At 40.7% G+C, this 14,012-nt stretch overlaps 1 protein-coding gene across 1 annotated transcript in view; it reads left to right on the top strand.

The window, feature by feature from the left end:
* Positions 1 to 14,012, top strand: part of LOC120943782 (carboxypeptidase O-like) — a 51,279-nt gene that overhangs the window by 13,519 nt on the left and 23,748 nt on the right. The window contains exons 2-5 of the mRNA XM_040357329.1: positions 3,040 to 3,115; positions 4,686 to 4,810; positions 5,782 to 5,896; positions 10,982 to 11,083. Coding sequence (XP_040213263.1) covers positions 3,040 to 3,115; positions 4,686 to 4,810; positions 5,782 to 5,896; positions 10,982 to 11,083 — 418 coding nt within the window. The remainder of the gene's footprint in view (positions 1 to 3,039; positions 3,116 to 4,685; positions 4,811 to 5,781; positions 5,897 to 10,981; positions 11,084 to 14,012) is intronic.

Below are 14,012 nucleotides of genomic sequence, written 5' to 3'. Positions count from 1 at the left end.
TAAGCCATACCCCCGAAAATAAGACGTAGTGATGGGTGTGTCGAATCCCCGAAAATAAGACGTAGTGATGGGCGTGTCGTATGCGTAGCGGAGCGGTAAACAACACGTGATAGGCGTACTGTACTGGTGCGGAGCTCAGGAGCTGTAAAGAAGTCATGCAGCCCTTCTTATCTGCTCCACGGTATCTCTAAGTGACCGGAGAGATGTCGGCAGCCCCGTAAATAAGGTCAGCTCCCCCGTCAGGTGAAAGTGAAAGTAAAAAGTCTCCTCAGTGAAGTGAGGAGAAGGACGCTCTGTACTCAGGGGAAGAAGTAAAGCTTCTCCCCAGCACTGACCAGCAACAGTCTCTCACCCCACACAAACACCAGGGGATAGGGGGAAAAGCTGCTACTGAGCCCAAAGAGATCACCCCAGCTCCACTGTGCTCCACATCAGCTTTGCTGGCCTATATTTCTGTACAGCCAGACAAGATGAGTGCAAAAATAAAATAAAAATAAGACATCCCCTGAAAATAAGCCATAGTGTGATTTCTTGAGGAAAAATAAATATAAGACGGTGTCTTATTTTCAGGGAAACACGGTAGTTAGAGTGGCTCTTCACCTTCTGAAAAAATTCCCTCCAATCCACCCCTCCTCTCCTCCTCTACTTGAATATTTTTTTTTTTTATGAAAAATGTGCAGCCCAACCCTCCATGCATGTCATTCACCTAGGTTAATGACATGCAAAGTGCTTTCTGTGGCTCCTAGGATATGCACATCACATATCCCAGGAAGCATAGTCCTTCATTCACAAAGGAGGAGAGAGGCGTGCCTAGCACTGTGTCATTGGAAGGTGCACCCGTTAAACCTGGCCTCTTAACGATGTCACATACAACATGGTGGCGCGGAACTGAGGGGTGGCCGAAGACAAGAAGATCTCAGTGGGACAACGCAGGATCCTCTGGGTGGGGGGGCGGATCTTTAAATGTGGCTCAGCACTACCAGTTATCCTATGCAAGAATCACTTTAGGTTATGCAAGAAGTGTTGTACACATTTAGTGTTGAGATCCAAACTCTAAGTACCCTTTCTCTTACCTCAACTGAAAAAAGACAGTGGGGTAGATTCAGGAAAGAATTACGCTGGCGTATCCATAGATACGCCGCGTAATTCCAAAGCTGCGCCGCCGTATCTACTTTCTGTATTCAGAAAGCTAGATACGCCGACATTAGCCTAAGATACGACTGGCATAAGTCTCTTACGCCGTCGTATCTTAGAGTGCATTCTTACGCTGGGCGCTAGGGGCGCTTCCGTTGTTGTCGGCGTAGATTATGCGAATTAACTAGATACGCCGATTCACAAACGTATGTACGCCCGGCGCAATTTATTTACATCGTTTACGTTAGGCTTTTTCTGCGTAAGGTTGTTCCTGCTATTAGGAGGCGCACGCAATGTTAAGTATGGACGTCGTTCCCGCGTCGAAATTTGAATTTTTTACGCTGTTTGCATAAGTCGTTCGCGAATAGGGCTGGATGTCATTTACGTTCACGTCGAAACCAATACGTCGTTGCGCCGTACTTGGAAGCCACAACTTACAGAGCAAGTGCTTTGTGAATACAGCGCTTGCTCCTGTAAGTTACGGCGGCGTATCATAAATACGATACGCTGCGCCGCCGTATCATTGCGCGCCCCTACCTGAATCTACCCCAGTGTCATTCTCAAAAGAACACAGCAAAAAGAATTATGTGTCACCCATAATGGAGAGGTTTGGGGTATGTAAAATGTTAAACATACATACTCATCTCCATGCTGCAGCATCAGTGTGATGCTGCAGGCACCCCACCCCACACTGGCTCAAAGACCGAGAAATTAGAGATCACATGACCATTGATCACACAGCTCTTGGTGTGTTTGCACTAGGGACCAATGACTAATGGTCACCAGTCCCTGCTATGTTCCTCCAGAACTTACTGGAGCACCCAGCTGGGGAAGGGGCAGATGCAGCTGGCTCTCAGGCACATAATAAAAAGGTGGAGCCAGTTGTCAATCAGGAAGCCAGGTGGATATTAACATTATTGTCTGGATCCTTCCCAAGTGTGGCTCAGCTCTTCCCTATCAGCTGATAGCAGGCAATCAGCTGACCCTTGGTCACAGGAGAAGAAATGTAAATGTACTTCTGTGAGCTTCAACAGAAGTAAGGCCAAAAAGTTTTCAATTGTAATTTTTACATTTTTAGCTGTTTGTATCTGACAATAAAATATGTTTACAAAGGAATTGCAACAGTACAGCTGTAAAATCAAAAACAATGCCCGTCAAATCAGTTTGCTTTTCTTTGAAAGCAATGCACAGGAAAATAGTTAGTCTATTAGATAACACGTGATTCTTTCGAAATTTTGAATATGCATCAAAATATTGCTCCTAGCAAAGAAAGTGAACTTTATGTGTTGCAAATATTGAAAGCTTTGTTAGGTAAATGCAGACTGATAGTTGCAGTTTATATTAAAAAAAAATACCCACTTTATATAAAATAAATTCTAACTGGAGAAAAAAGAAACTGAGCACAAAATAGGAGTTGTTACCAATAGCAAGCTATCAGGTTTTATTTTAAGGAACAATTAACCAAGAATTCTGATTGATCACTTAGGACAACAATTTCAAATATGAGTTAATTTTCCTGTTCATCACTTTTTAATGAATTCTGCTGAAATATGCTCATTCTGGGGCAAATTATTAGAGCTTCTATTTACTTACAACTGTGGTTGAGGTATAGGAGAACACCATTTGACTTCTTCGAACTTGTGTGTTCAGCTTCTAAAAGCTAACTCGTGCAGTGCAGTACTAAGGACATTTTATCCTTTACTGTACTATACTATATTATACTACACTGTACTATATACACCAAAACAACTTTTTTTATTCACATTTTTGGTGGTGGTTAGTCTGAAATGGATGAGCAGTTGTAAATGGGGTCACTAGTTTAACATCACAGATATGAAAATAGTATATATGAACCCTTTTAATTTCATGGCACTCAAATTCCTTATTTTCTTTTTATTTCAACAGAGACCAGGTCCTCAAGATCACCCCGAAGACTCCCACACAGAGTTTATATTTACAAGCACTTACGAGACAATGGCGGGTAAGAATAGACAAATTCATTAAGTTGAAGCAGACAATGGTTTTCATTCACACCAGGTGCAATGAGATGTGTTAATCTGTGGTAATCAACATAGGCTCAATGCTGGAACATTAGCAGACATTTTGAACCTTAGTGTGCAATCAGCAGAAAGGATAAGGAATACAAAAACATACTTGGGGGGCACACCCTAAAAATGCTATACATCTAAGATGGTGCTGCTATAAGACCAAAGACAGTACAAAACAGATTATAGCGCACACATGCAAAAATGACATTTATCTGCAAGGCTAGTTAAAAACACCTGAACATATTAAAAAATATGGGGGTTTGGTAACACTATATGGTCATATAGTGCTAAGCCCACTTACTGCAACAAAGTACCCCGAATTAGTGGGTCCTAACCTGTTAATAGAATGAAAGAGCCTAGTGTCTCAACCTTGGGCGATAAACTCCCTTTATATGGGAGAACTGAAGGGATTCTTCCTATACACTGGTGGCCACTAATGTGAGGTAATGAAGAGGGGGAGGGGTGCTCCAGCCCAAGAGACCTGGTCAGAGTCTATACAAAATACAAAAACATACTTGGGGGGCACACCCTAAAAATGCTATACATCTAAGGATAAGGAATAGACACGTGCAATTTGTCTAGTTACAAATCAAAATTTGGATGAAATTTGGATGATTCTGAGATTCAGATGTATTCAAATCTCCAACTCACAACAGTAGCAAATTTCAATTACTCCGAAAAAAATTATTATAACAAAAATAACAAATTCATTTGCATTTATTCATTTCATTTGAATGACATGATGTGATAATTTGGGCCTCTTGTTAATGTTTAAAGCATCCGAAATAACAAACAATCCAAATTGATTCAGATCAATTCGTTTTTATTCTAGTAAGCATAGCGTGAATATTCTAATAAAATTATTTTTATATTAGGGTTGAGAGACCATTCATTTAATTTGCACAGCCCAGCAAACAAAGTCAGTTGGGAATGGGGAAATTAATTTAACTTAATACCACTAATTAAACAGAACTTCTAAAATCAAATCAATTGGGAACAATGAATATATACTCTCTTAAAATAACGAAGCGCTCCAAAGACGAATCTTTCTTACAACGATTATTTCTAAACAAAACTATTTATTACACAAATGAAACCAAAACTAAACCAATTTTTTCATTGTGCACATCTCTGTTAAGGAATCCATACTTGGCAGGGATCTATCATAATCATGTAAACTGCTTTTGTTCATTTGATTTAGTAAATCAGTTCCAATGTGGACAATGGTTACAAAATAAAACCAATATTGGGATACATATGGAGGCTTTTGAAAAGCTTACCTCTTTCTAAAATTTTTGGTTTTCTGGCCACTGTGTGGTTAATTAGCCTCAAAAATGTCTGAGTCGCTGTCTACATATTAGTATGCCCGTCAGGATTCAGACTTGAAGCCAGAGACAGCCAGGCTGCAAGCACTTTTAGAAAGAGGACAGCAATGGCAAACTCTGAATTTCTCTCAATAGAACATTCCTTTAACAAGTTTTTTTCTTTTTTTTTCTTAACCAGCTAGATCTGTGGAAACCAGACAGTGTAGAAGACATTTATATGGACAGAGAAATCCATGTTCGGGTCCCATCTACCTACGTCCAGCACATGAAAGAAAATCTTGATCAGCAAAAAGTTCCTTTTAAGTAAGTAGACTCATTAGCGGTAAAATACTGTAGGTTCTATATTAAAAATACTAGATTTCTATGAATCTATAAATATATAGTGTCTTCTTAACACAAATGGAACATGGTGGTATAAGGTGAAGAGCTGGCAGTGGCAACTCGTTTGAAAAAGTGACTTTATTACATTGAATGGAGTGTACAAAGTACGGTGGCTTACATGTTTCAGCAATAAGGCTTAAACACGTAAGTACATGCCACTCGATGTAATAAAGTGGCTTTTTTTCAGAGGGACGAGTTGCCAGCTCTAAACCTTATACCACCATGTTCCATTTGTGTTGAGAAGACACTCTGAGCACCATCAGTCCTCTTCTGTAGGGATTCTGTCTGAGTGTTACACCTTTCTTCTCATGTAATATAATATGATCAAGTGCAGGCAGCATGTTCCTGCACTCTGAACTGATGCCAAGACTACAAAACATCTCCCCTTTCCGCTGCTCCATAACATAGTCGTTAGAGATCGCTGGAAACAGCTGGCAATATTTCTGGTAGGGTTTGCACCTATAAAAAGATATAGTAAAATGGTTTTAATTACATATTTATCAGGCCAAAACTGACCAAACAAGATAGGGTTCCTATATCCTTTTAAGGGAGTGGGCAGTGCACACACCGATGTCATAGAACTTTATCACATGCTCATGGAATTCTGTTGAACACAACTAAAAATGAGCAGCAAATTAACTCAATACTAACTTGTTTTACTGGGGGCAGATCCTTCACCAGGAATGATGTCTGACAAATCTGCCTTTTCCTGTTCTTTCCAAGCTCAGTAAATTAATACATTTATGCATGCCCAGAGTTTCTTTCTTTATTACTCTATAGATCCAACAGAACAGTAATGATATGAAGCTCCTAACATGATCTCAAATGCAACAAATCTGAAATATATTATATTGTATACAAATTGTTAACTGTATTATCTGCTTTATATCCAGAATCATGATTGAAGATGTTCAGAAATTGATCGATAACTCCCTTGCAAGTCGGAGCAGAACAAAGGCGATATCTCTGGAAACCTACGACTATGATGTGTATCATCCAATGGATGAGGTAGGTCAGGAACTGCAACAAATATAAAAAAAAATTACGGGAACGTTTTGATTCAATCAAGCAATATTCCAGTTATTGCAATATATTCTGATTATAAGTTACAACATTTCATTTTGATACATTTTCTAAAGGTCACCTTGGGAAGCAAGTGAATGCAAAGACTGAAAAATCTTCAACATGTTTTTATGGATTGTAGAATATGGGGTGGATTTACTAAAGGCAAATAGATAAATGTGCATTTCCACTCTGCATGTGCAGTTGCTCCAGAGCTTAGTGAATGATGGGAAAACCTGCTGACTTCCATAATCCAATTATGTGTTATCTATTACATATATGCTGGTTATCATTTAAATTTGCTAGTTATATATAAAAATATATGCTAGTTATGCAATATTGTATATTTTCACATATTGTATGCGTTTAAATGAGCAATTGCAAGTCAATGATTGATATTATTAAATCATATAGGTATATATTAAAGTTCTTTGGAAATAAACCAATAGCTTAAAGCACCAAGCGCTGAATCCATGGATCCATATAATAACGTGGGTGAAGATGTCATAGGTATAAATGTCATAGAGAGCCCCGGGCAGCTGTGGCAACACTAGTGGCCAAACAGATAAAAAACAACCCCACAGCACTCAGGGGTTAGTTATCAATAAACAATATTCATGGAGGAGCATAGTCTTATATCAGATGTATATTGCACATGATAAAGAAAAACTGCCATTAAAGTGCCAAGAATTCACATTTATTCAGATGTAGAAATGGCTTTAAAAACATGAACCAGCATATGCGATCCAATTGCCGACTCACTTTAAAACCTTTGCCTGCTGAGAGTGATATTGTGCAAAAAGATATTCAGCCTATAAAAATATATGGTGTAATCATTATTTTTTGTCCAATTCAATATTTTTTTTGCACACAGAAAAAAATCAACCCAGTGAATGGTCTGTGAAAATAATTGGCTAATTGCCATTGTAACTCTAATAGTAATTTGGATCAAAGTAAAACAAAATACAAATACAGTGCATCCGGAAAGTATTTACAGCGCTTCACTTTTTCTACATTTTGTTATGTTACAGTCTTATTCCAAATTGGATTACATTTCCATATTTTCCACAGATTTTGTTTGAGACATCTTTGCAAATTTATAAAAAATAAATAAATCACGTGTACATAAGTACTAACAGCCTTTGCCATGACACTCAAAATGTAGTTTAGGTACATCCTGTCTCCACTGATCCATCCTTGAGATGTTTCTACAACTTGATTGGAGTCCACCTGTGGTAAATTCAGTTGATTTGACATGATTTGGAAAGGCACACACTAAGGCTGGATTCACATCCATGCATTTTTTTTTTGATTTTTTCATTTTGCAGATTTGCACTACAGTCCATTTAACATGGTTTCCTATGGAACACATTCTGTGGTGCAAATCTGCAAAATGCAAAAAGCACTAAACATGCATAGGTGTGAATCCAGCCTTAGACAGGTCCTGCAGTTAACAGTGCATGTTCAGAGCACAAACCGAGCCATAAAGTCCAAGGAATTGTCTGTAGACCTCAGAGACAGCATTGTATCAAGGGGAAGGGTACGGATTTTTTTTTGCAGCATTGAAGGTCCCAGTGAGCACAATGGCCTCCATCATCCGTAAATAGAAGAGGTTTGGAAACACTCTTCCTAGAGTGGGCCGCCTAGCCAAACTGAGGGATTGGGAGGAGAAGAGCCTTAATCAGGGAGGTGACTAAGAACCCGATGGTCATTCTGAGAGAGCTCCAGCATTTCTATGTGGAGAGAGGAGAACCTTCAATAAAAAGAATCATCTCTGCACCACTCTACCAATCAGTCCTGTATGGTAGAGTGGCCAGACGGAAGCCACTCCTCAGTAAAAGGCACATGACAGTCCGCCTGGAGTCCGCCAGAAAGCACCTGAAGGTCTCTCAGACGATGAAAAACAAAATTCTCTGGTCTGATGAAACAAAGATTAAACTCTTTAGCCTAAATCCCAAGTGTCATGTCTGGAGGAAACCAGGCACTGCTCATCACCTGGACAATACTATCTCTACAGTGAAGCATGGTGGTGACAGCATCATGCTATGGGGATGTTTTTCAAGCGGCAGGAACTGGGAGACCAGCCAGGATCAAGGGAAAGACAAATGCAGCAATGTACAGAGGCATAATTGATGAAAGCCTGCTCCAGAGTGCTCTGGACCTCAGACTGGGGAGAAGGTTCATCTTCCAACAGGACAATGACCCCAAGCACACAGCCAAGATAACAAAGGAGTGACTACGGGACATCTCTGTGAATGTCTTAGAGTGGCCCATCCAGAGCCCAGACTTAAACCTAATCAAACATCTCTGTAGAGATCTGATAATGGCTGTGCACCCACGATCACCATCCAACCTGATGGAGCTTGAGCGTTCCTGCAAAGAATGGGAGAAACTGCCCAAAAATAGGTGTGCCAAACTTGTAGCATCATACTCAAAAATACGACTGTAATTGGTGCCAAAGGTGCTTCAACAAAGTATTGAGCAAAGGCTGTGAATACTTACAAGCATGGGATTTTTATTTGTTTTTTATTTTTAATAAATTTGCAAAGTTTTCAAACAACCTTCTTTCGTGTTGTCATTATGGGGTATTGTTTGTTGAATTTTGAGGAAAATAATGAATTTAATCCATTTTAAAATAAGGCTGTAACATAACAAAATGTGGAAAAAGTGAATACTTTCCGGATGCACTGTATGTGTAAAGAGTCAAATGAAAATATTAAACAGATTCTAATTCAATTTGCATACAATGATGTACAATTGATATTTTTTTAGCAAGTTGAATAGATCTGCTTTGATGGAATATGCTGTAGTTTGGTAACTTCTCATAGTCAGTATATTAGTCAAAGTATATGTATAGCCAAAACTTTTTTTTCGTTTTGGATAAAGTAGGGACGAGTTAAATCACAAATTCATCTTTTTTTGCTGTCTGTGTCCCTGAAGGAATGAGAGCAATTTCACTGTTAGACAGTTGTCACCAGAACAGGTGTCCTTGTTGAAATACTTCCCCTCATCTCTTGTTCTGGTGACAACTGTACATTTTTGGAGTTCGTATCACTTTCTGTCAGACTATGGTCAGAAATAAAAAGTGCCGGTGGTTCTTTTAAGACTCTACTGAGAACAAAAAACTCCAGGACAAAAACAGTAATGAATTACACCTAATGATTTGTGTCTTGTTGAAGGACATTCATCCTGCTTTAAGCAAAAAACTTTGGCTCAGAAAACTACAATCTTAACTCTAGTACACTGCATACAGTGGAGGCTATGTGGGGTGCTAACACTTCACCTACTCCATTCATAAAACATATTGTATTCTTTTCACAGACTACAAAGTGATGTGGAATTAGAGAAGGGGAGATTGTGACATTTATCTGCCCTTCATCCAATCACAGAACACCTTATATTCAGTGAAAAGATTACAAGGTGTTTCAGGAATTGAAGAGGTGGATTGCAAGCGACCCACATAACCTTCATTACATGCATTGTATTAGACTCGGAGGTGTAATTTTCAGAGCCGGAGGTTCTGCACTTACAGTGGCATCAGAATAAATAAAAGTTACAGTTTTTACCTAATTTTTACTATTTCAAACATCGAAGGGGGTAATTAATTTTTACAATGAAAATGTGAAAATGTGCAAATATTTTTTTTTTTTCCAGAGTTCGGATGTAAGTGTTTGTTTGATCCACTTTAACAATATAAATGTAGTTTAAGGCTACTTTGACACTGAGGCACTTTACAAGCGCTATATGGCTTAAAATAGCACCTGCAAAGTACCTGCAAAGCACATCTTCTGTCACTCCAGTGTGAAAGTCTGAGCCCACATTAAAAAAAGTCCTGCAAGCAACATCTTTGAGGCGCTTTAGGAGCGGTGTATACACCGCTCCTAAAGCACCCCATCCCATTGAAATCATCGGGCAGCGCTGCCGAAGTGGCAGCAGTGCTTTGCGTTTTTTTTAACCCTTTATTTGGCTGCTAGCGGGGTTAAAAGCGCTCTACTAGCGGCCGAAAAGCGCCTCTAAAACGGCAATAAAGCACTGCTAAAATAGCGGTGCTTTACCGCTGATGCCCCTGCGCCTCAGTGTGAAAGTGCCCTAAGAGAATGTTTTAGCACAAATTAGAATCAGTAATCAGGGGGGCCAGATGCGACCCTGTGCCAGCTCTTGGGTCACCATTCCTCCTACTGATACAAGACACTATTCTGCCAACTGACATTAACAGTGGGACACCATTTCTTCTACTGGCACCAACAATGGGGCACTAATCCTCCCAATGATACCAACAATGAGGCACTATTATTTCTCCTAGTACCAAATGTGGCAATGTTTACTCCCACTGATGACAGGAACATTGAGGGCTCTTTCAGTGCAGGGACCGCCCTGTCTCTGCTCCGCTGTCCCCTATGGGGACCGTCTGTCCATCTGCATCAGTTCCGCTCCGCCGAACGGAAGAAAAATAGGGTTTCATCCGTTCGGATAAGCGGATCCCGACTGACGCGGACGCTAGCGGATGCTCCATCCGCTAACGGACGCGTCCCCATAGGGATTCATTACAAGTCCGTTAACGGACTTGTAATGAACGGACAGACGGAGCGGACGTCTGAAAGGGGCCTTACACTTCCACTTGCCACACTCAGGCCCCCCTGAAGTCTGAAGGACAATAAACTGGCCCTTTGTTTAGAACGTTTGGGGACCCCTTGTCTAAATGATCATAAAGTACAAAAATAAGTACACAAATTACTTTGACTTCTGCCTAACTATAAGTGTTTTTTTAGTGGACTTGCCTACTAAATGTAGAACTATATAAAAGAAATGGGGGAAAAAATGAAGAGGGCATAGACTGAGACTATTCTTGGATCTATAGTACATGTGTTAAAAACCCTAGCAGTTTACAAATGCACTTCTATTTCCATGTAGTAGCATGAGGTTCACTGATAATAAAAGACTAGATTAGGCTGCTGTTTTGTCTGCAATATATCACAGAAGGTACCAAAATTCTGCATTGCAATAAATATTGTTATGTATATACTTTAACAGATTTATGAGTGGATGGAACAGATTAAAGATAAGCACAGTGATGTAGTGTCACACCACCTTCTTGGAAATACCTATGAAGAACGGACAATCGAATATTTTAAAGTAAGTGAGAATCTCTGGTCCTGAGCAATGCAGCCTGGTCTAGGACTTGCTCCAGCCTGTGATTGGGCAGTAGAACATTGAGGAATTCATCCTTCTGCTTTTCCTATATACATTCGCATTCTAGCCAAAGTTTTTGAGTTAAATTTGGACCGAGCATGGAAGCGTTAGAACATCTGTCAACTTTTCATTGTTGTATTTGTCCCCATTTGGATTTCAGGCAGTTACCAGAAGTAATAGAAAATAAATTTTTTGACAGATATCAGAACATAAATTAAAAAATGGATTTATAATTAGCCTTGCACCACTATGTGAATTAAACCTCAATAATAATTTTAGTGATTAAGCTGCTACCTCAACATCTGAAGAATCACTAAGCAAATTGAAAGATGGTAGCGCTAGACTCAATAATCCAATAGGGCCAGATTCACGTAAGAGGGCGCATCTTTTGGCCAGGGTAGCGCATCCCATTTGCGCTACGCCGACGTAACATAGTGAGGCAAGGCCAGTATTCACAAAGCACTTGCTCCATAAGTTACGTTGGCATAGCAAAAATGGGCCGGCGTAAGCCCGTATAATTCAAATTAGGAAGGTAGTGGGCGTGTTGTATTATAATTAACCGTGACCCCATGTAAATGAATGACTGATCGAACGGTGCATGCGCGCGCATGCTCAGAATCACGTCGCTAAGATACGTCGGCTCAATGCTTTCGACGTGAATGTAACCTACGCACAGCCCCATTAACGTACAACTTACGCAAACGGCGTAAAATCAGACGGCTGTTCCGTCGTCCATACCTTGCATGGGTTGCGCCACCTATGGAGGTGTTTTATCTTTACGCTGGACGTACGCCTTACGTAAACAGCGTAGCTTACTGCGACGGGCGTACGTACATTCGTGAATCGGCGTATCTTGCTCATTTACATATTCAACGCGTAAATCAACGGAAGCGCCCCTAGTGGCCAGCGTAAATATGCACCCAAGATACGACGGCGTAAGAGACTTACGTCGGTCGTATCTTGGCAACATTCAGGCGTATCTCATTTTAAGAATGAGCGCATAGATACGACGGCGCACATTTGGACTTACGACGGCGTATCTACTGATACGTCGGCGTAAGTCTCGGTGAATCTGGCCCATAGTGACTAAAAAAAAAAGAATTAAAGTGTTATAAATGTTATTGATAAAAAGACAATGTTCAATAATCATAAAGTGCAAAATAGAAATGAAATCACAAAAAAATAGGAAACAATTGTGCCAAAAAAAGAAAGAGTTGCAAATAAAGTTCATAAGCGCTCTTCTAAACAAAAAGCTTCCTAATTTTTCAATGAAAGTAACATTTATATCACCATCACCAATTTCATTTCCACCCAATGTGCTCTATTGAAATGCCACTCACCAGATAGCCATGACCTCTTTAGTTGAAAGGAGGTCAGAAATCGCCTGTTTGGTAGATTTCTTCAAACATGGCCCGCATCTTTCATGGATCCACAGTACCACTCTACTGGTCCACCATGTCAGTATAAATTGGAGAAAGAGCTACTAGAGTGTAGGGATAAGCTGAACACCCCCCTGTTCGGTTCGCACCAGAACCTGCGAACACACCAAACGTTTGTGTGAACTGTAGAACCCCCGTTAAAGTCTATGGGACTCGAACGTTTGAAATCTAAAGTGCTAATTTTAAAGGCTAATATGCAAGTTATTGTCCTAAAAAGTGTTTGGGGACCTGGGTCCTGCCCCAGGGGACATGTATCAATGCAATTTTTTTTTTAAAAAAGCTGTTTTTTCGGGAGCAGTGAATTTAATAATGCTTAAAGTGAAACAATAAAAGTGAAATATTCCTTTAAATTTCGTACCTGGGGGGGGGTGTGTAAAGTAAGCATGTGAAATAGCGCATGTTTCCTGTACTTAGAACTGTCTCTGCACAAAGTGTAATTTCTGAAAGAAAAAAAGTCATTTAAAACTGACTTGCGGCTATACTGAATTGTCGGCTCCCGGCAATTCAGAGATAATTCATTCATTAAAAAAAAAAAAAAACGTGGGGTCCCCCCAAATTCAATTACCAGGCCCTTCAGGTCTGGTATGGATATTAAGGGGAACCCCGCCGTAAATAAAAAAAAATTACGTGGGGTTCCCACCAAATATCCATTCCAGACCCTTCAGGTCTGGTGTGGATTTTAAGGGGAACTCCACCCCCAAATAAAAAAAAATGGCGTGGAGTTCCCCCAAAAATCCACACCAGACCCTTTATCCGAGCACATAACCTGGCCGGCTGCAGAAAAGAGGGGGGACAGAGAGTGCCCCCCCCCCTGAACTGTACCAGGCCACATTCCCTCAGCATGGGGAGGATCCTGGTAGTTCGGCCAGTGGTGTCAGTGTAGACTGTGAATGGTGTCATACTGTCAGTCAGTAGGGCAGTGGACTTGGTCAGTAGGGTAGTGGACATGGTCAGTAGAGCAGTGGACGTGGTCAGTATAGCAGTGGATGTAGTCAGTAGGGCAGTGGACATGGTCAGCAGTAGGGCAGTGGATGTGGTCAGTAGAGCAGTGTATGTGGTCAGTGGGGCAGTGGTCATTGGCCAGTAGACATGGACGTGGTCAGTAGAGCAGTGGACATGGTCAGTAAAGCAGTGGACGTGGTCAGTACAGGCAGTGGATGTGGCCAGTAGGGCAGTGGACATGGTCAGTAGACATGGACGTGGTCAGTAGGGCAGTGAACGTAGTCAGTAAAGCAGTGGACGTGGTCAGTGCGGGCAGTGGATGTGGTCAGTAGGGCAGTGGACACGGTCAGTAGAGTAGTGGATGTGGTTAGTAGGGCAGTGGACATGGTCAGTATTTTTTACAATTTTTGATGGGAGGGAGACAGAGGAGGGCAGTATGAGGGACAGCATGATGAGAGGGGGGTAGTGGAGGGCAATATGGGGGCAGCATA

This window comes from Rana temporaria, chromosome 6 (assembly GCF_905171775.1).
Source record: "Rana temporaria chromosome 6, aRanTem1.1, whole genome shotgun sequence".
In the NCBI taxonomy this organism is placed as follows: Eukaryota; Metazoa; Chordata; class Amphibia; order Anura; family Ranidae; genus Rana; species Rana temporaria.
Note: the sequence above shows the minus strand (reverse complement) of the source record. Positions and strands in the feature narration are given on the sequence as shown.